General features: G+C 39.5%; 2 protein-coding genes across 4 annotated transcripts in view; one reads left to right on the top strand and one right to left on the bottom strand.

Annotated features, from left to right (window-relative positions):
* Window positions 1-11,152: 11,152 nt before the first annotated feature.
* On the bottom strand, window positions 11,153-16,730 carry LOC139941029 (small nuclear ribonucleoprotein G-like). Its single transcript, XM_071937445.1, has 4 exons — window positions 16,582-16,730; window positions 14,457-14,479; window positions 13,269-13,393; window positions 11,153-12,545 (listed from the first exon to the last, which is right to left on the bottom strand). The coding sequence occupies exons 1-4, from the start codon at window positions 16,611-16,613 to the stop codon at window positions 12,495-12,497; spliced, it is 231 nt and encodes a 76-aa protein (XP_071793546.1). The 5' UTR covers window positions 16,614-16,730; the 3' UTR covers window positions 11,153-12,494.
* Window positions 16,731-19,023: 2,293 nt separating this feature from the next.
* The window catches only part of LOC139940485 (protein O-GlcNAcase-like), a 31,455-nt gene continuing 29,552 nt past the window's right edge, over window positions 19,024-20,926 (top strand). For 2 of the 3 annotated variants that reach the window (XR_011786455.1, XM_071936766.1), the window contains exons 1-2: window positions 19,024-19,448; window positions 20,564-20,713. Coding sequence is in view for 2 of the 3 variants with exons in the window: in XM_071936766.1 (XP_071792867.1) it covers window positions 19,412-19,448; window positions 20,564-20,713 (187 nt within the window). In the remaining variant the exon portion in view is untranslated. The remainder of the gene's footprint in view (window positions 19,449-20,563; window positions 20,714-20,926) is intronic. The other variant, XM_071936767.1, reaches the window with a different exon arrangement.

Genomic DNA, 20,926 nt, shown 5'->3' with positions numbered 1-20,926 from the left:
AATCAGTCCAGTTTTCGAGTACTCTTAAGACGTTAAACAAGTGTGTTAAGGACTGTAAGTGGTGGTATATGTAATGAAGTTTTGTATTTTGATAATGAATTAAATATAAATTGTAACTTTTATTTTGTGTCACTCTGTAATTCAATTATTTGTTATTCTTATTGTTTACATGGTATCTGTTCTGGGGTACCCTCACATGGTGGCCACCATGTTTTTTTTTACTGGTTACTATATGAAGACATGTAAATATTGTGACACACTTGGGGTTTACTAACTCTTGTTAAAGTTTGTAATGTCAAAGGTCATGACCTTGTGTGTTTGAGTACTCATTAACCAGGTTTATTATTACAAAGGTCTAGACATTGTTCATGGTATTTGTTAGGGATAATCAGTCCAGTTTTTGAGTACTCTTAACGACGTTAAACAAGTGTGTTAAGGACTGTATATAAGTGGCGATTTATGTAATGAAGTTTTGTATTGTAATAATGAATTAAATATAAATTGTAACTTTTGTTTTGTGTCACTCTGTAATTCAATTATTTATTATTTTAATTATTAACATGGTATCTCTTCTGGGGTACCCTCACATGGAGGCCACCATGTTTTTTTACTGGTTACTATATGAAGACATGTAAATATTGTGACACTTGGGGTTTAGAACTCTTTTTAAAGTTTGTTATGTCAAAGGTCATGACCTTGTGTGTGTTTGAGTACTCATTAACCAGGTTTATTATTACAATGGTCTAGACATATTGTTCATGGTATTTATTAAGGATAATCAGTCCAGTTTTTGAGTACTCTTAACGACGTTAGAAAAATGTGTTAAGGACTGTATATAAGTGGTGATTTATGTAATGAAATTTTGTATTGTAATAATGAATTAAATATAAATTGTAACTTTTATTTTGTGTCACTCTGTAATTCAATTATTTGTTATTCTAATTGTTTACATGGTATCTATTCTGGGGTACCCTCACATGGTGGCCACCATGTTTTTTTACTGGTTACTATATGAAGACATGTAAATATTGTGACACACTTGGGGTTTAGTAACTCTTGTTAAAGTTTGTTATGTCAAAGGTCATGACCTAGTGTGTGTTTGAGTACTCATTAACCAGGTTTATAATTACAAAGGTCTAGCCATTATCCATGGTATTTATATGGATAATCAGTCCAGTTTTTGAGTACTCCAAGAGTCTTAACGACGTTAAAAAAGTGTGTTAAGGACTGTATATAAGTGTTGATTTATGTAATGAAGTTTTGTATCGTAATAATGAATTAATTATAAATTGTAACCTTTTATTTTGTGTCACTCTGTAATTCAATTATTTATTATTCTAATTATTAACATGGTATCTGTTCTGGGGTACCCTCACATGGTGGCCACCATGTTTTTTACTGGTTACTATAGGAAGACATGTAAATATTGTGACACACTTGGGGTTTGTAGTAACTCTTTTTCAAAGGTCATGACCTTGTGTGTGTTTGAGTACTCATTAACCAGGTTTATTATTACAAAGGTCTAGACATTTTCCACGGTATTTATTAAGGGTATGCAGTCCAGATTTGGAGTACTCTTAACGACGTTATTTGATAACAAGGTTATGACATTGTTTATGGTGTTTACATGTATATACGGTTTCGAGTACTCATTAACGAGGTTTTGTAATTACAAAGGTCATGCCATTTTCTAGGGTTTTTATTAAGGGAATGACCGGGTTGGTGGCTGGCGCTGTAAGGTTGACATAGTTTGCAGTGTTAAATATGGGTGTTTGAGTACTCATTAACGATGTATTATGATCTCTTTTCACTGTTAATTGTGGGGTGGGAGATGACAACCTTCACGTGGTCCACCCTGTTGTTAACTAATTGTCATCAAACAATAGAGCTTTATAACCATGTTTATAAAGCTCTATGCACCAAACCAATTTGTTAATGACATTGTGATGACATTTTCTTTGGTGTTTATTTAGAGAGTTTGAGTACTCATTAAGGTTGACATTGTTTGCAGTGTTAATTTAGTGTGTTTGAGTACTCATTAACGATGTATTAGGATCTCTTTTAACTGTTAATTGTGGGGTGGGAGATGACAACCTTCACGTGGTCCACCCTGTTGTTAACTAATTGTCATCAAACAATAGAGCTATATAAAGAAAGCTCTATGCAGCAAAAACAAAACTTTAATTACAAGGTCATGACATTTTCCTTGGTGTTTATCTAGGGGGTTTGAGTACTCATTAACGATGTAGATTTTAAACGATCTCTTTAAACTGTTATTTGTGGGGTGGGAGGTGACAACCTTCACGTGGTCCATCCTGTTGTTAACTAATTGTCATCAAACATTAGAGCTATGAATATACAAGTTTAAAGCTCTATGCATCAAACCATACCCTTTTCATGAAATGCCCGCAGTAGATTTGAACAAGTGTGTGGAAATGTTGTTTGTTCTTTTATGCAAATCACTTGTTTATTTTGTAAGATGTTACAGGAAACAGCAGGGTCACGGCAAACGTGCGGCGTGCGCCGTCTCCGTTTTTAAGTAAACTCATTTTGGGGAAGATGTATGCTGTTTAGTGTAACCCATTCGTATGTACGCAAAAGAAACAAAACAAAGCGCCCGCCTAGCGCGTTAGCGCTGCTGGAATAGAACGCGCGTATGTCATGTAACCCTGACGTCAAAATCAATTCCATAAAAAAAATTACGAAATTGTAACATTTTGCCCATTTTTTTGACACCGAAAAAATATGTTTCCCGCAGTAAAAATGTAAAAAGCTAACAACGGCAAAATTCTTCAAGATACTTAAAATATGCATTAAAATCTCTAACGTAATGGGAAACAGTCAGGGTCAAGGCAAACGTGAAGGGTTCATAAAAAAAGAGTTATATTCATAACACACTTTGCGACGGTTTTTCTTTAAAATGTGCATACGGTTAAACAAATTTGACAACCCTTCATTTAGCAAAACATCTCAAAATAATCCTCCTTCATTTTAAGTGTTGTTCAAATATTTCCCACCAAGCGGAGCGTTTTACTGACGTGCTTATGAACACTCGGATTTTCTCATGATTTCTCAAAGGGTCTGGGAGCGCCTATTCTGATCACGATTTTGCAAAGAAACGCTGCGCGTCAGCTTCATTATCTCGTAGTTGTGCACTGACTGAGCCAAAAGGGAATTAATGACTTGATGAACTTTTAAGAATGTTCATGATCAGTCCATGCATCAAACAGTTCATGACATGTTCATCACAGCAGTTCATGAACCAAGTTCATGAACTGATCCATTCCATTAATGGACAAGTTAAAAAAGTTTTGTGTGTTTTCATAAAAGTCAATTTATAAGCTTTCTTTGCAGTTAATGAACTCTAATGAATAATCATAACTCAACTGTGTATTAACTTAACGCCCTGTTTACAAATTGGTATACATTTTTCTTCTAAATTTAATTATTTACAGTTTCTGTATGTCAGTGATAGTAGTGATCATTAGTATCATAATTACCAAGCACTTTACTCTGACAATTTTTGTTCCTGCCCTTTAGGTGTACAGTAATTAGTTTTAAAAATTTCAATTTATTTGCCAGGTTAACATTACGCATTTATAAAATAAAGACATTGATCATGTGAAACAAGAAACAACTGTGTGATGTAGAATGATCATTGTAAAGTAATAGAAAACACCCTGCCCTGTAAAACACTCTGCATTGTTTTTTTGTCAAATGAAAATGTGCCTGTGTGAATTATGATTAATTTTGTTCACCTAAAAGAACTCGGGCAAAATCCGAGTCGGTTTCCTTTGATTTTGAAACTTGGCACGGTGACAGTTTTATTAAAGAGATAGTTACACAGTAAGTAGTAGTGTTTGTTTTGAAGAACATCGTTGGTTATCAACTCTTATTCTAGAAATTAAAACGTCACTTTGTATACAACATAAATTTGTCTTGCAACAGTCTCTTTAAATCCTCCATAACAACACATCGAACAAATGGAAGAAACAAATCAAGCAGGGACAATCTTCATAATTTGCACAAATTTAAAGTTGTCATTTTTGCCACTATTTACACTAATGTATGTATACATAAGCCGTGATAGTAGTAAAATTTACGTATATAATTTTCACCTAAAATCTTCAAGCAAATGTTTCTTGAAACAACCCCAAACAAAAGTGTCAATAACATAGACAAAAAGAATGACGAGAGGTTTTATATGGCCTCAACATTATTACTTATTTTTCTACCTTGTAGAAATGCCGAAAACTACAAACTTTTTGCATTAACAAGTGCAAATAACCAGTGGAGCCTTACGTGTTTCTAAGTTTTGCTCTTTGCTTGGCAAATAAAACCATATTTGTTGTAATCTAGCGACTGTTTACATCGCGCACAGAGAGGTAAAAGATTTGCCACGATTTTACGGACACCTTGAAAACAGGACCTCCTCCTTATCGCACATATTATTACAGTTAATCGCACACATATTACAATTTATTGCAAAATATTACATTTTTTGCATACATAAATGAATATCGCACATTATGTGACAATACTGTGACGTCATACTCTTATAAGAGATCAGCGATTATGCAAGACCAGCGCTTTTTGGATCCATCAGTTTCTTTGTTATTTGGGTGCGGTGATTGCATGCTCCTTGGCTAATTTAAATGTGAATAACCCAGTTGTGAAAGATTTACAATAGTTTTTCTGTAAGCTTGTGATTGAGTGGAAATTTCCGTTATGGTCCAATAGACTCGCTGATATGCCACGGTTGGGAGTGCTTGTTTGTGGACCTATATGTGCTGTGCTGTTCTTTGCTTTGCTGTCCTGTTTTGTGAGTACTGGTTTCTTCGATATTTTCCAGGTTTCTTCAGGACTCCTAGATTTATAACGACTACAATATAACCGTATTGAGTGTTTTGAAACTGGATCTCAAAAAAATAAGTCTCGAAGTGTGGAATAATTCACAGACGCGGCACATTGCTTGCCGCTAGTGTACATAATGTACACTAGCGGGATGCCGCGCTTCGCGCGGCACCCCGCTAGGCTATAAAAATCCTTTACACAAATATTTCGAAATGTGGGTGAGGGTGTTATATACGCCTCTCTCAATATTTATGCATGGCGTCATAATTCTAACCCAAAATGAAGCTATTTCGCACGTCCACCACTACTTGCAGTGGCTGTACCCACCTCGTTTTGGGTTAGACAACGTACCTTATGCATCTAGAAACTATAAGGCTCCCCCGTGATCCTTATAGGGTTCTAATATGTTGGGCCTCCCTAACGTTACACGTTTTTCAAATCAGCGTTGATAGGTGAAACTGACCGTTAGCCAGAAATAACTAAAGTTTCTTTTGTACTACACTACCAAAACTTTCTCCACACACTCAATATACATTCATAATGCTTGCATTTCCTTTTTAAAAAACATCGTAAAAAATGACACTTTTACGTCCCACGATACATAGCGTTGCTACAGCACTATAAGTAAAGCGAGTTTTTGGAACATGCTGTGTGCCACAAATTTAATTTATCTACTGGTTTTTTTTTTCGGGGTGGGGGGCGGGGGCGGTAAGAGCGTAGGCCTCTTTTTAGTTTATTCTCATCTGAATTGGTCTTGTAAACTTTCTGGTCAATAAGCTGCATGTATAACGGGAGCACTTAACGTGAACGTCAAAAAAGTGTTTTGCAGGCAGAGATGCCAAGTCCAGAGGCTAGCTATGTGTGAGATTTTTCAAAGCTCAACCCCCATCCCCCCGGAAAAATAATTGCCAGTTTAAGAAGGCCTTTTTAAATCGCCGCCCAACCTTTTTCTTTTTTCTTTTTTTTATAAATAAATAAAACAATGTGAAATTGAATTGTGGACAAAAAGTGTTTCAAAATGCATCAAAAGCCTCCTCAGAATAAATAAAACTCACTTGAGGTACACAGGAGATGTTGATGGTTAATGTGGAGGTTCGATTGTGTCAGATTATATCCTTCCAAACTTGAAAAAAATAGACTAAAAATGATGTCCAAAATCAATCGCTCACTTCTTCTGCCTGTTGTGTCTTCGCTAGTGGAGCGCATTTCAACGAATTTGCTAAAAGAATCGGAACAAACTTGTGCGCAGTAAGCGTTTTGCGCTCTGCCGAATTTGAGCTGAACCTACTGGATGAGCAAAAGAGTGCGCAATCTGCAAATTTGCGCTCTGTTTGTACAAATTTTGTACAAAAAATGTCGTTAATTTTTTTTTTTCCGATCTCGCCCCAATAATGGTTGATGTGCGTGTGAGCGTGAGACAGAGCCCAAATGCGTGAGTCTCACGCCTAATGCGTGAGACTTGGCAGGTCTGGTTTTGTTTTATTGTCACTTTGGGCTTATTGCATCTCGCGAAATTTGAACGACAAACGACACAATTTCTGACCGCGTTCATGTTCACGCTGCTCTAGGAACAAACCTCCATACATCCCATATCTCTGGAACCCTATATCGTACAAACTAAATAAAAACGATAAACTCGTCCCCACTCCTTAATTTTCTCTAAATTATTTTACTTTCAGAAAGCATGTCAAGTCATGTTTAGGGTTTGTTACGTCCAGTTCGGGTCAATAGACAAACTCCTAAAAATGTACCCCATTCAGCCGCACGAGGTCTCTTTTGTTAATTTTATCTCCATCAGTAACCAACCCGACGGGCCGATGGCTAAATTAGGCTTCAAAGTGGATTTGGCAAAATGTATATTCTGAGACCTGACCGACACACTGCTCTAACCAATTTTGTGAATGGACTTATTCAAAAGGAAACTTAACGTCGTTTTGCTTAACAACTTTGACCAAATGCAAAGCAAAGTTCTTTTTTTACAGCTTCAAAACAGCCTTTGACGTGTGTGTATAAGTTTCACCATAGAGTAAGGAATGGTTTCACAATTTTACCTCCATGGTTAAACCATTGTCTATGGTTAAACTCTGAAACTGCAACATTATACCTCCATGAACAGACCGTATTCTAAAACGGTATTCATGTACCCATTTGAGTTTACTGGCAAAAGGTCCAAGGTCGCCACCCACTGTCAACCTAAAGTGGTCCCACGGCGACCTTCTTCACCAAGCAACAGGTGGCCTGTCTCAAACCAGACAACACACCACTCACAATACACTGACCAGAATGGCTCTTTGTGTAAGCCCCCCCCCCCCCACCCCCAAAATGTTATTAATTGTAAAGTTCCCTTAGACACCTTCCAACCTATAGCCGGCCCTACCCAATGTTTCCAAATTATTAAGCTTCCGTTTGATCCCATCCTTGTTCATCATGATAATTCTCATGCCGTTTGGAAGTGCATGCTTTTTTATAAATATTCTCTATTTAATCTTTTCAACAAATGAGTCACCCGCAGAAGGATTTCTAGGAAGTCTGATAACAACGTTGACCAGTGGTTGACACATGGTCACCTGCGAAACATCAATCTGCGGTACTTCATCCATTCAATGCAAATTCGGTCAAATTCGTGAGATTGGTTTCGGTTTTGTCTTGGCACCCTTTCGACCCTGCGCGGCAATGAATGAACCAATCCGGAGCACCATCTGCGAAACACTGTCCAATGAGTCGCCTGTCAGAAAGATTTCTAGGAAGTCTGGTAACAACATCGACCAGTGGTTGACGCACGGTCGCCGCCCAAACTTCCTCCAATCACATGACTTGTAAGTGCGAGTTTGGATCCGGGTTTTGCAGACTTGCAACCCGACGTCTGAAACCACACAAACGTATTGAATTCCACACAAACAACCGTGTTGGATTCCACAAGGATGCCATACCACTGGACCTTCTAATTTTCAATCCAAGATGGCGCAGGTTACGCTTTTAATAGTATAGATTACATGATGTACACACTGCATGCTCTCGTCCGTCCGTCAAGCGTCGTCGTCCACAGCTAGTTTTGACGCGGATTTGGTGATTTATGATGCCGATCCGAAACATTGATGGACATCTTTTCTCGGTAAGAAGTTGATTTTGTGCACGGTGGTCTTAACTGGTCACTCTCGAACTGTTAAATGATCAACGTCAATTATTTTAGGATTATATCAGATACTTAATTAAGACTTCCATTAAACATTATTATCAAATAACATGTTCATCCATGGAGCAATAAACTATTTATTGCTCCATGGTTCATCCTACTCCTAAATCCTAGCCCCATTATGATAATATCGATATGCCACAAACATGGCCCCATACAGTGGATTTTTGGACCGATTTATTGGGCTAGGTCATCCCTTATTGTTATTGTTATTCTTTATTTGGCCATTAAACAATAACAATATACAAACAGACAGTATGTAAAATAAATAATATAAAAACAAAACTAAAAGTAAATACAAAGCAAGACAAACAGTCTGACAGTACGGCACAGGAAATTACAAAACAACCCTAATGTGATCGATGGCCAGCCCCCGATTTCACGAAACTCATCGCAAGTAGCGACGCATCGCAGGGTTTGCGAAGCGTCGCAGACCTAAGACACGTCGAGGCTGCGACGAGTTCCATAATCCATTTCACCAAACACGTCGTAAGTGCGACGAGTCGCAATACAAACTATTTTCATTCTTAATAAAAAACAACCTTTTGGACAAGGATGAACTGCTAAAGTTCTGCGGCTGTTTTATGTTATGTACATGTACAGCTTGGTCATGAAACAGTCGTGTATTATAGTTCATTCAATTTCAAGATGGCAGACACTCAACCTAGTGTTTAGGTTTGGGTTGTTTTGGTTGGTTTATAATTATTAATTGGTTGAGTTGTTTAAGTTTGTTTGTTTGTGTTATGCGTGTGTTTGTTTTCTTTAACCCGTCCTCTCGTTATTGTTATTGTTATTGTTATTGTTATTGTTATTGTTATTGTTATTGTTATTGTTATTGTTATTGTTATTGTTATTGTTATTGTTATTGTTATTGTTATTGTTATTGTTATTGTTATTGTTATTGTTATTGTTATTGTTATTGTTATTGTTATTGTTATTGTTATTGTTATTGTTATTGTTATTGTTATTGTTATTGTTATTGTTATTGTTATTGTTATTGTTATTGTTATTGTTATTGTTATTGTTTTGTTTTGTTTTGTTTTGTTATTGTTTTGTTATTGTTATTGTTATTGTTATTGTTATTGTTATTGTTATTATTATTCAATATGTATAGCTCTATGGTTAAACGCAACCTTAAAATTTGTATTTTATGTGATTATTTGACATTAATATGTGGAACTCAGTTTTGTAATTGCGATGGATTTTTTCAATAAACCTGTTTTATATTAAATTGAATTAATTTTGTCAACTTTATGCATTGCATTGCATTGATTAAGGTTCTTCCTCTTTAATACTTTATTCTGGCCCTATGCTTTAGCATTGAGTAGGATTCTGGCCCTATGCTTTAGCACTGTGTAGGATTCTGTCCCTATGCTTTAGCATTAAGTAGGATTCTGGCCCTATGCTTTAGCATTGAGTAGGATTCTGGCCCTATGCTTTAGCACTGTGTAGGATTCTGTCCCTATGCTTTAGCACTGTGTAGGATTCTGTCCCTATGCTTTAGCACTGTGTAGGATTTTGTCCCTATGCTTTAGCATTGAGTAGGATTCTGGCCCTATGCGTTAGCATTGAGTAGGATGCTGGCCCTATGCTTTAGCACTGTGTAGGATTCTGTCCCTATGCTTTAGCATTGAGTAGGATTCTGGCCCTATGCTTTAGCATTGAGTAGGATTCTTCCCCTATGCTTTAGCACTGTGTAGATTCTGTCCCTATGCTTTAGCATTGAGTAGCATTCTCTGACACTTTCGTCATAAAAACTCGTGCTATTCTGCAAACACATTATAATGATCCATGATTAACAAAGGCAGAGGGCGCCCTATCTAGCCCTCCGTTGGTTTCAGCAATCATGGGTTTTGTACAGTACTATATGGAGTAGAGCAGAAAACACAGAGGTCAATGAGTAGAGTAGAATCCTACTTCGCCTGTGTGGTAAAATTTTTGTTAACATATCTTGCAGGGTATACCCTCTACTATCGTTTAACCAACAATTTATTTATTGTAGAAAACTAGTAATCTATGGTTTATTTTAGGGCAGAGGGTGGCTAGTGGATAAACCAAATTCTTTATTTGATTTATTCAGATTTCCAATGTGTTCTTATCAATAATTGAGAGATTCAAACAGGACAAAATCTGCGCATTGAACAACCTTAAACAATTGTACATGTATGTGATTTGAGGGGACAACTACAAGGTGAAGACAGCACTCCACAAATCTTTCTAATTCACTTTTGTTACCCACAAAAAGAGCTGACAAACCTGAAAGTAAATTTTTAATATGTTTAGATTCGTGGTGTTTCTGTTCACTTTGTATTTTTCTTTGTTTGCTTTCTCGTTTTAGGGAACATTACAGAATTTGTAAGAAAAAAACTTGTCCAAGATCACAGATTCACATAAACTTACACGGTCTAGCGATGACAATAGTAGAAAACATCCCATGAAATATTTCTGCCTGAAATGTCATACTATTTGATGAAAAATAACTAAAACTAATATCATGTTTGGAGTTAATTTAATTGCTCAGTGAGCTTTATATTCGATGTCATGCAAAATTTCTTGTGACCCAGATGGCCGACCTATCTCTACAGGTTTGTATATGGTGGATTACTACACTGCCAGCAACTGTTTTGTTAGCAAAAACCAATTCTGTAATGTTCTTTCAACTATTATGGTGCATATATTTATTTATTGTACATTTTGCATTGTTTTGGTCAATTAAACAACACTAAAATAAAAACAACAATCAAACAAACTCAGGAACAGCTTTTAAAAATTTTTATGTAAAACCATTTTTATTACGAAATCCTTTTTAACGTACAAAGATTTTAAGCATTGTCTTTCTTACAAAACACATTAAAAACTTCAACAACGATTGACCCACAGGAACTGCAGTGCATCAGGTTGGTTATGCCAAGGTTTCGCCAAGAGATTTGTTTACTTTGACAGTTTTATACAAACAAAATTTTCAACATAAATAGTTGACAGACTGGTAAAAGCCCGTCTCTCAGGGAAATCTGTCCGCCGAAGATTCTGTCCCCCATATTGAAAATTAAATGGGCTGAAGGAGGATGATTCAAACAAGGGCGCTATCAGAAGAAGTTTGTATTCCCAATATGGGGGGGGGGGGGGCAGAATATCTGGGAATAGAATCCCCTGCCACACCTGCTCAGTAAATGATCATAAACTCCAATTAACTGTAACTGTCCACCATGTTTTTCCTTTCATTAAAGTTGCCTGGTTTTGAGAATACCGATTTTTAAATTCAATACATATTATATTACAGAAATGAGCGAGTGTAATTGCTGACGAAGTAGTCTATAACATGGTGTCATATCTTAGGAGATACATTCTAGGCATTCTACACAGCCAGCGCAGAAATTCTGCGCAAGCGGAGAATGGTGATTGAAAGTGCAGAATTCGGCGGTAGGCAGAGCCATGGAATTGGGCTCTGCTTTCCAGATTTGATTAGGACGAGTTAACATTGCATGAAATAAGTATTGTTGTCACGCAGTCACATGCTGACGGTCCTTTCGGTCAGCCATGTTTCTACATGCTTTAAATAAAACTGGATAAACATGTCAAAACCGAACCTGATGACTATCCCAACTAAAATTGGGTCAGTCCCAACCAGGGTTGGGACAGTCACAACTACAGTGGGGCCAGTCCTTCTCAGTTGGGACAGTCACAGTTGTGACAGTCACAACTACAGTTGTGACAGTCACATCTAGGGTTGGGGCCAGTCCCAACTAGGGTTGGGCCAGTCCCAACTACAGTTGGGGATAGTTTTACCCAATTGAAAGCTTATTACAGAAATGAAATCCCGCTGGGACAACAGCTTCGGGTATTGAACTATTTCAACTAAGAAAAACGCTTGTAAATATTTACACTAAAATTGAAAAAAAGAAGTTGAATAGTTGTCGTCTAAGGGTCATGTCACACGAGGCAATTTACGGGCAACCAGTTCCAGGCAATCTCCAAGAAGAAAAGGAATTCCCATTTTATTGTTAACATTTTTCTTTTGTGAATCGTAAGACAATGTTTTAAAATTGACTCATGCGCTACCAATGTGGTCCTGAGGCATGCACTGCAGTTGGTTGCCTCCAAGTTGCCTGCAAAAGTTGCCTTGTGTGACAAGGCCATAACGGTCCAACCCGTTCATCAGAGTAGGTCGCAGAGTAAGGCATGTTCATAAGACGATTAACCACGTGAAGTAATTAATCACTCCGTGATCACACTACAGCTGGACTAGAAGATTCAAAATATCATCGACCCCATTCCGGACTTCAAGCTGACTAGTTCACAAAATGTTTTCTCATGAGGATACTCCCAAGGAATGTATCATCACCTTATACTGGGGGCAAAGCTCTGAAGACTGGCAATGGTTGACTACTCCAGTATTAGGTGATCACAAAGGATGGTTTAAGAGTCCATAGCTCTCCGTTGTAAAACGCTATATTCTTTCCAACACCTCAAGGAGAATTATGCTATTTCCACGAATGACCTGTAACAAAGTATAATGACAGTCCGTATGATTACAAAACAATAAGTACATTATATTCATCATTGCGCATGACGTTAACAAGAAATTCTCAAATGAGGCATATTTCACCCATTGCAAAAATAGTACAAAAATCAACAAAGAAAAGGCTGACCTACAATTGGGTTAGGCTCTGACTTTTCTATAACAATCTAACAGATTTTCTTGACACACACATTTTTGGATACCACATTGAAATAAGAACTTCGTGCCTGTTACAAACATTTATCTTTGATTTTGAAAGCCAGACTCAGCAATCTTGGTTTTTTTTTTTTTTGGGGGGGGGGGAAATAAAATTAGCTGTTGCAAACAACTTACTAACCAAATGGACTGATGGTATAAATGCAAAAAAAAGTTAATGGCCTGACGTTTCGACCCTAGCAGAGTCTTTCTCGAAGGCTAAAAGAAAGACTCTGCTAGGGTCGAAACGTCAGGCCATTAACTATTTTTTGTGTTTTTTTTTTACCAACATTTCTTTTCTTTTTTTTGGGGGGGGGGGGTGGGGGTTAAAAAAATCTGATTATAGCATGGTTGTTAAATGTTACAAAATGTACCTGTGTGAAAGGAAAATATTTGTTTCTACTATCCAAGTTCTCTTGCCAAACATTGCTACATTTTACAACCATGCTAACAAGGGACCCCTGTTAAGTTGCTGCCGTGTGAAAAGGGCTGGAAGTTACTACTCACCACCATACCGATGTCATGTTTAACATTACCAGCAGCATCTTCAACAGTCTCATCCATGACAAGGTTCATAAATGGATCGAAACCTCGCAGGATACCCGTTACCCGTCGGTTTCCATTCAGTTTCACTGCACACAAAGAAATAATTTTGGGTTTTTAAGCACGGTGTAGATGCTTGGGAGTTTTTACATAAAACAGATGCTTACAGGCACTTGACACTTTTGGTAAAAATTACTCAAAATAAATGTTAGCATAAAAACTTACTTGGTAAAAAGCAATGGAGAGCTGTTGATAGTATAAAACATTGTGAGAAACGGCTCCCTCTGAAGTAACATAGTTTTTTATAAATTGATTTTGAGGTCCCCAAATCAGGCCTCTGAAAGCACGCAACTTTGTGTGACAAGGTTGTTTTTTCTTCCACTATTATCTCGCAACTTCAACAACAAATTGAGTTCAAATTTTTACAGGTTTGTTATTTTGTGCTTATGTTGAGATACACCAAGTGAGATCAACTGGTCTTTGACAATTACCATTAGTGTCCAGTGTCTTTAATAAACAGTGTTGTAGCCACAGTGGGCGGTGCTGGGGAGCCTGCCCAGAATTTACAAGCACAGATTTTCCCCAGATTACGTCAAAACAAATTCTGAGACACAGCTAGTGATAAAGAGTATCAAATGTCACAGAGAAAGAACAAAGTCAAAAGGCAATTCAACTTTTTGCATAACCCCCATGACATAAAAAGTTTGGAGACCTGGCATCATGCTTGAAGCCCGGTTCATACTTCCTGCGAATGCAAAGAAAAAAAGACATCACAGCCCTGTTTTCGCACCAAATGTTTTGCAAAATTTGAGCACAGCTCAACCACTGTGAATTATTTGTTGCGAATATGTGACGTCAACATTCGTATCGCATTCGCATTCGCAGGAAGTATGAACCGGGCTTAAAGCTTGCACTTGAATAATTGTGTTGATTCGCTGGCCCATGGTGGATTTTGAAAAAGTGGATTTATTTATAGACCACCACTAAAATTGTTCTAGCTACAATCCTGTTAATAATCATAATTCAGCAACTCTGCACAATTACTGCATGCAGCAAACCTTTTGGACTAGAGAATTAGAAAGGGACAGTTTCCAAAAGATTTATTATAATGGCTTCTTCTTATTGAAAAAATAAAATAAAAACTCAACTCACATGAAAGCTTCTTGTCCATGAACCTGGAAAAGGTTGGGAAAAAGTACAGAAAACAAATACATTTAATTGCATACAATTCAAATAAATACTACCATACTACTTTTGAAGCAGATGTTCTGAATATCGTTGCATTTTCCGTGTCTCTCAAGAAGGTAAATTTCTTATATAAAACCTGAATTCTGACGGTGCTCATGATGGGATGTCTGACAACACATCCAGCGGACACCTCGACAGTCTGACACATCGACGGGTCAGATAACTCGACTGATCAGGCATACGACAGCTTGACAAGCAATCACTGACGCGTCAGTGATGAAAATCGTCAATCGAAAATCGAGTGCAAAGACAATTCAACGGTTGATGACTCTGATCAAAAGTTGACTTCTCTAGCAGTGCGAGACCACGCGCGTACCACACAGCCGTCGAGTTGTAACTGTCTGACCGGTCAGACTGCCTGACCCGTCAAGTAATCAGACTGGCAAGTTGTCCAGTGGACGAGTTGTCTGGACTCCCATCCCATGCTCCGTTGTGATCATGCACATCAGTAAGCATCATGATCATGGCGCCGACAGTGTGATCACCAGCTCTCAAAAGTTTTCATAAAATTACACCAAAACGAGAACGCACATTTTCAAGTTAATTAGTTGCGATAACGTAACCCTCCTGCCGACGGCGTAGCCGGAGGGTTACGAGTCGCTTCAATTGAAAAACGGCGAAATATTTTAGTCAACAGATTTGCTCATTTTTTACCACTTTAAAAATAATGACACAAATTCTATGAACACGAACATAATCCTCAATGTCTAATGAATAAGATTCAAAAACACAATTGAGAAAATATTTTGAAAAAAAAGGACAAAAACTTACCAGATTCCAGGAGCGGAACAGTCACAAATTTCCCAGGTTCTATTTTTGAACCTGTCGCTGGTTACCATGCGCAGCCCCAAGCGCTAAACCCAACCGCAGGTACCAGCCGACCGAGCCGCAGCCGAGTTTGACTAAACCATTCTGTAAAAGGGGTGTTACAAGGGGTGCTGCAGTGCGGCAGTGCTTTAAGTGAGTGAACAGCGGGCATAGTAAACGGACAGCGCACACGCACTGCCGCGCTGCCTTATAACACCCCTTTTACAGAATGGTTTAGTCTAACAGCAATGAACATCCGGAAGTCACAAAATGGCGAAGTGATAGGTTCAAAATAGAACCTGGGACTGTTTCGCTCCGGGATCTGGTAAGTTTTTGTACTTTAGTTCAAAATACTTTCTCAATAGTGTGTTGAATGTTATTCATTAGATATTGAGGATTAAGGTCGTGTCTTAGAATTTAAGTCATGATTTTTCGAAAGGGGAAAAAATTGAGCAAATCTGTTGACTAGCTGTTGAAATTGTACGTGTTTGACCATTTCGCCGTTTTTTCGATTGAAGTGACTCGTAACCCTCCGGCTTCGCCGTCGGCAGGAGGGTTACGTTATCGCAACTACAAGTTAATGTGCTTTCAACAATGTGCTATGGTACCGGTATATATAGAAATGTGCGTTTGTACTTGAAAAATTGTTTCACTTCCCCCGACTCCTGAGGCTAGGCCCTAATCGATGACAATATAAAACTGATTCACAGTGGTACTGATGTGATGGCGTATATGAATATGACAACAAAAAAAGTGATTTTTCTGAAAGCACCATCACGGTTATTTAGGAGAAGTTCGTTTTAGGACTCAGGAGACCCACTAGCCATGCTAGCACTAGGCCCCTAATTACTAAAAAGATGATCATTCAAAAACGGTCGAAGCAGATTTTAAAAAATCAGCGGGCACAGAAATAGGATTGCAATGGTCCTGGGGCCAAGGAAGGATACGAAGTGGATTCGCGGGTTTGCCGTATTTACAGAGCAAGTAGTCACATCTACATTTGCAGAACTGACCACTGCAGTACGGTGGGGGTGATGAGACACTCAAATCGTAACTTTCCACTACACACTACACTGTACAACCACAACAAATGACATCCATTGCTACACAAAGTCAATAGAAAAAATACATGTCAGTCACAATCTTTATAATGCCCGCAAGTAGCTTCTCCTACTTTTGAATAGCACAAAAACAAGTCAAATGTAAAGATATATAATCTTACTTTTTAAGCTCTGGGGGATGTGCTTTACTCATCTTTAAAAATTCGGATGTTTAGGGATTTCTGAGGGAGATCTGTGCACCTGAAGTACGTAACTCAAACGATTATTTATTGAAAACACACAATACTGGTACCCTGAATCCCTTTGAGTTGTCTTAACGTTATCTAGCTTAGACTGGTTCCCGCTGGATCTTGGCTGAAGCTAGCCGCAAATTAGGCCAGACTTGCTTATCCGTAAGTTTCTGAATATGCGGCTAGCCATTTCGCAGAAAGGCCGTCTGCGTATTCCGAAAATTAGAGTACACTAGCGGGATGCCGCGCTTCGCGCGGCAACCCCGCTATATAGAAAGCTCGACGTAAAAATGCTGAAAGTGTAGCGTTGTGTACAGGGGAGGCCTAAAGTGGCTGGTCAGGGTCACAATACAAATCACTGTGGCAAACAACCCATTCAAAGTTAAGACGAATCTTAGTGCTTTGTGAAATCGTACACTTGTCCATCTTTTTTTCCGTTTCGGCATTGTCGATCCCATCCATATTTCCCAGTTTCCAGCGGATCCCGATAGTTGTTCTTTCCCAGCGTTTATATCTCGTTTCGTTTATTTTGTTCCCGTTCAGTCGATTATTTTCTGTCCTGTATAGTTTTCAAACCCCTTTGCTTTTCCCCCCTCACCAGCCTTGTTCATTTTTTCCCCAACTCCCTGTCCCACCGTGTGCCCCTTCCCTATCCCGTCCCAAATCTAACCCACGGCACCGTGCCTCTCTATCTCCCGTCCCCGCAATCCCCTGCATTGGCATTGTTCTTTTCTTGCCAATGTTTACCAATAACTCATATTTTCCAGTTTCGCGCGGGTCCCGTTTGTGGGGCTTTCCCGTTTTATGGGCTTGATTCCCCCCCCCCATTCAGTTTAATATTTTCCTGTCCCATGTCCCATCTCCCTGTCCACACAACGTGCTCTAAAAAAAAAAACACCAGTCTTCTTCCTGTCGTCGTGCCTAGCTCCCCCCCCCCCCCCCCCCCGCATTGTTCTGTACTGTATGTATGCGCGAAGTTACTGGACGCTCATGCCGTGACTGTGACATCACAAAGGACGCCTGCACTCAATCACAAAGTTACTACATGCTCGCGCTTTGACTGTGACATCACAAACAACACATGCCCAACACGGGTACCCCGAAATTTACCCCAGGACGCATCATTTTAGCAGGGTTCAGGCACCACTTGCCAAACAACAATGGCGGCGCCCATGCTATTTAAGCGCTTTTATAATATAGATGCAGTAGAGGGAGGTGAAGTACGGAAGCCCATTAGTGCCAGGCCCCAATTTCATAGCGCTGCTTAACGGTAAGCAAATTTTTGTGCTTACAGTAGCAGAAAAATTTGCTTCGGGGCAAGCGTATTTCACAGGTTAGCAGAAAAATTGGGCGGCCATATTGCACTGGAGCATGGTCGATGGTCAATCCGAGAGCTGCGTCGTCACAGTTTCTGGTCAAGTCTAGTCGCTCACCCGAACTTGCTCCATGCCCACTGGTTCGATGGTTCGATATAGTCAAACTCCCCCTGTGCATGCTCTATGGTTTCTGCTGGTTAGTCTAGTCGGTCTAGTCAAGTCTTGTCGCCACCCGGCACGGGCCCAATTTCATGGCTCTAACGTAAGAACAGAATCGGCGCTTACGGAAGCACGTAATTCCGTGCTAGCTAACTGTATTTCACAGCATTCTATGCATTCTATGCATACAAGGATAGCGCAGAAATTCGGCGCCGAATGTTCAAGCGCCGAATGGTGATCGTAACCGCAGAATTCGGTGGTAAGCAGAGCCATGAAATTGAGCCCCGAACTTGCTCATAGTCAATCTCCCTGTGCTCTATGGTTTCTGGCTAGTCTAGTCGGTCTCCAGACTTGCTCTTTAAAGGCGCACGCGGCGGCGGCACTCCCATATATCACACACAAAAGCAGACCAGCGCCAGCGGCTAAGCCGCTTAGCGCCTTTAGCAACTCGTTTATCTAATTAGTTATTCATATATGCACCTTCTGTGTGGGTTGCTCTCGCACATGCCTTTTTAGTGCACCATTTATGTGTGTGTGGGTATATCTATAGTATTGCGTCTTCTTATTGGCCAACAACTCATCAAGCTCATGCATTATGCATTGCATTTCTCCCACCAAAATCTGTGGCAAAAAGTAAAGAAAAACATAAGGCCCCAAAACGAGTTGCTAAAGGCGCTTCGCGGCTCCGCCGCTCGCGCTGGTTCTTTTTTCGTGCGTGATATCTGGGTCGTGTGCCGCGTGCGCCTTGACTATGCCACTCAACGATTGACGTTGACTGTTTCTGACGGTCGTTGTCGAAATATTTGAATGTGTTCAAGAACACATTTTGGCACTGGGCACACTTCAGCGTGTGATGTGTGTACAAAAGAGGTGGTAGAAGTGCGAGCCTACCTTTGTTAAAGAAGAAGACCGTTGATTGGCTATATCTCTAGATTTGTTCAGTGTTGACCAATCAAACATTTCGTAAAGTAACGAGCATCAGTCAGAAAAGTAATAGGAAGTCTGTACGATGACATTGAAAGATATTCTGGCTCGATCCGGCGCCCCCCCTCTCATCAGAAATTACTTGCAATACAAAAACATCACAGTCAATGAACGGCTGACTTATTTGTGTTGATGAAAAAGCAGTTTTCTTCACGGATTTTACACGTGAATTCTTTGTAAATTTGTATTTTTGTACAATATTAAATATAGATATTCGGTAATTTTATTCAGACGGTCCCTCCTTTTCAATGATGGAGTGAGGAAGGATTTCTGTGTTTTGAGTGGTTGAAATTCGAAGCACAATGCCACCGACTTCTTTTTGTTGCGGGGTCGTCGAAGGTGAGTTTGAAAATGAAAAAAAGGATCATGCTTTAGAAACATGATTTTTTAAATGTATAAAAAATAATATTCATATTGAACTGTGTTAGTTAAATTATTTGTTTTTCTGATTTAAGACTAAGTGGACGAATTTGTTGACCACTTTTTTGTCAACAATCAACCATGTGTGTCAACATGGTCGACTCAATTTTGTATGTACTAGGGGCCTATGTGTCATGTTTTGTCTGTTTATTTAGACTTTTTTACACACAGTAACACTAACATTAATAACAGTGTCGAAATCACACAGAAGTTCAGGTATCTCGGCTGTGACATCCATTCTTCCAGCTTCTCCTTCCCCGACATTCTTTGACTTCTTCTGGTGGTAGAACAAATGGCTGTCATGGCTGTAGCTCAGAAACAAGCTGAGGATATTCACAAATTGGTGTCCTCCCCGTCCTACTCTATGGCTCGGGTGCCAACGGTGCACTACATGTATTAACGACCGGAACATCACTAATGCAACCATCTCGGACACCACTTGCATTGTGGACATCCGAATGACCAACTCACGGAGACGCCACTCGCTCTTTGGCCATGGCAGACAGCTCCCAGACGATACGCCTGCCCGTGTTGCCCTCAAGTTGAGCGTCGGATCCCGCCCTAGCCTGGCCTGGAAGAGAGACCAAGAGGCCGACCTTGTCACACCTGGGTGTGTCAGCTGGAAGCAGACTTTGAAGTCTTGGCACGGCAGCTGCTGTGGCAATCAGCATCAAATCGCGTTGGTTGGGTGGCTCTGCATCCCACATGATGGATACAGAGAATGATAATGATGATCACGAGTGTCAGCTGATTTTTAAGGTCTTTTTAAGCAGTCAGAAGGATTGAAGTTTTTGATTATCACAAATGTAAATATGTATGAAAATGTGCATTGTGCTACTCCTAGAACTATGACTATGGGGTTCGTTCCGCTATCTTCTCGTTCAACTGCAGGGAGATGATAGCAGAACGAACCTCAATCATAGTTCTAGGGTATGCAATGTGCCATCTTGTTCATATACTCAAGGTACAGATTTGTTTATTTCCACTCGGTGCCAGAAGTTTCGCGAAGTAATGTTATATTTGTCGTTTTGCAGGGTTTTACGGGCGGCCATGGACAACTGCCCAGCGCAAGAATCTCTTCTCCCTTATGAGACGTCTGAAGTTAAACACTTACATGTACGCCCCCAAAGATGACTGTAAACACCGTATGTACTGGAGGGAAATGTACTCGGTGGAAGAAGCTGGTGAGAACTAACAAGAAATGTTATAGACCCATTGATTGCACAATGTGCAGCACACTTGCACGCGCTTCTCCTGTCTGCCATTTTGGGGGTCAGAACATGCATTGGTGTGTAAACACGTTTTACCATTCTTCTGTGCACATTTTGACCCCCAAAATGGCAGACAGGAGACGCGCGTATATGCTCGCTGCGCGTTGTGCTATTAGTCTACATGTA

The sequence above is a fragment of the Asterias amurensis genome, chromosome 8 (genome assembly GCF_032118995.1).
Source record: "Asterias amurensis chromosome 8, ASM3211899v1".
NCBI lineage: Eukaryota > Metazoa > Echinodermata > Asteroidea > Forcipulatida > Asteriidae > Asterias > Asterias amurensis.
This window is presented reverse-complemented; position numbering and strand designations above follow the sequence as displayed.

Bases quoted from the DNA above. Each gene is read 5' to 3' on its own strand.
- LOC139941029 (XM_071937445.1), bottom strand. From the start codon at position 16,613: ATGAGTAAAGCACATCCCCCAGAGCTTAAAAA. The intron at 13,394-14,456 runs GTGAGTTGAGTT...CTTTGTGTGCAG, and splicing joins CATGGACAAGAAGCTTTCAT to TGAAACTGAATGGAAACCGA. The intron at 12,546-13,268 runs GTGAGTAGTAAC...ACTTTGTTACAG, and splicing joins AACATGACATCGGTATGGTG to GTCATTCGTGGAAATAGCAT.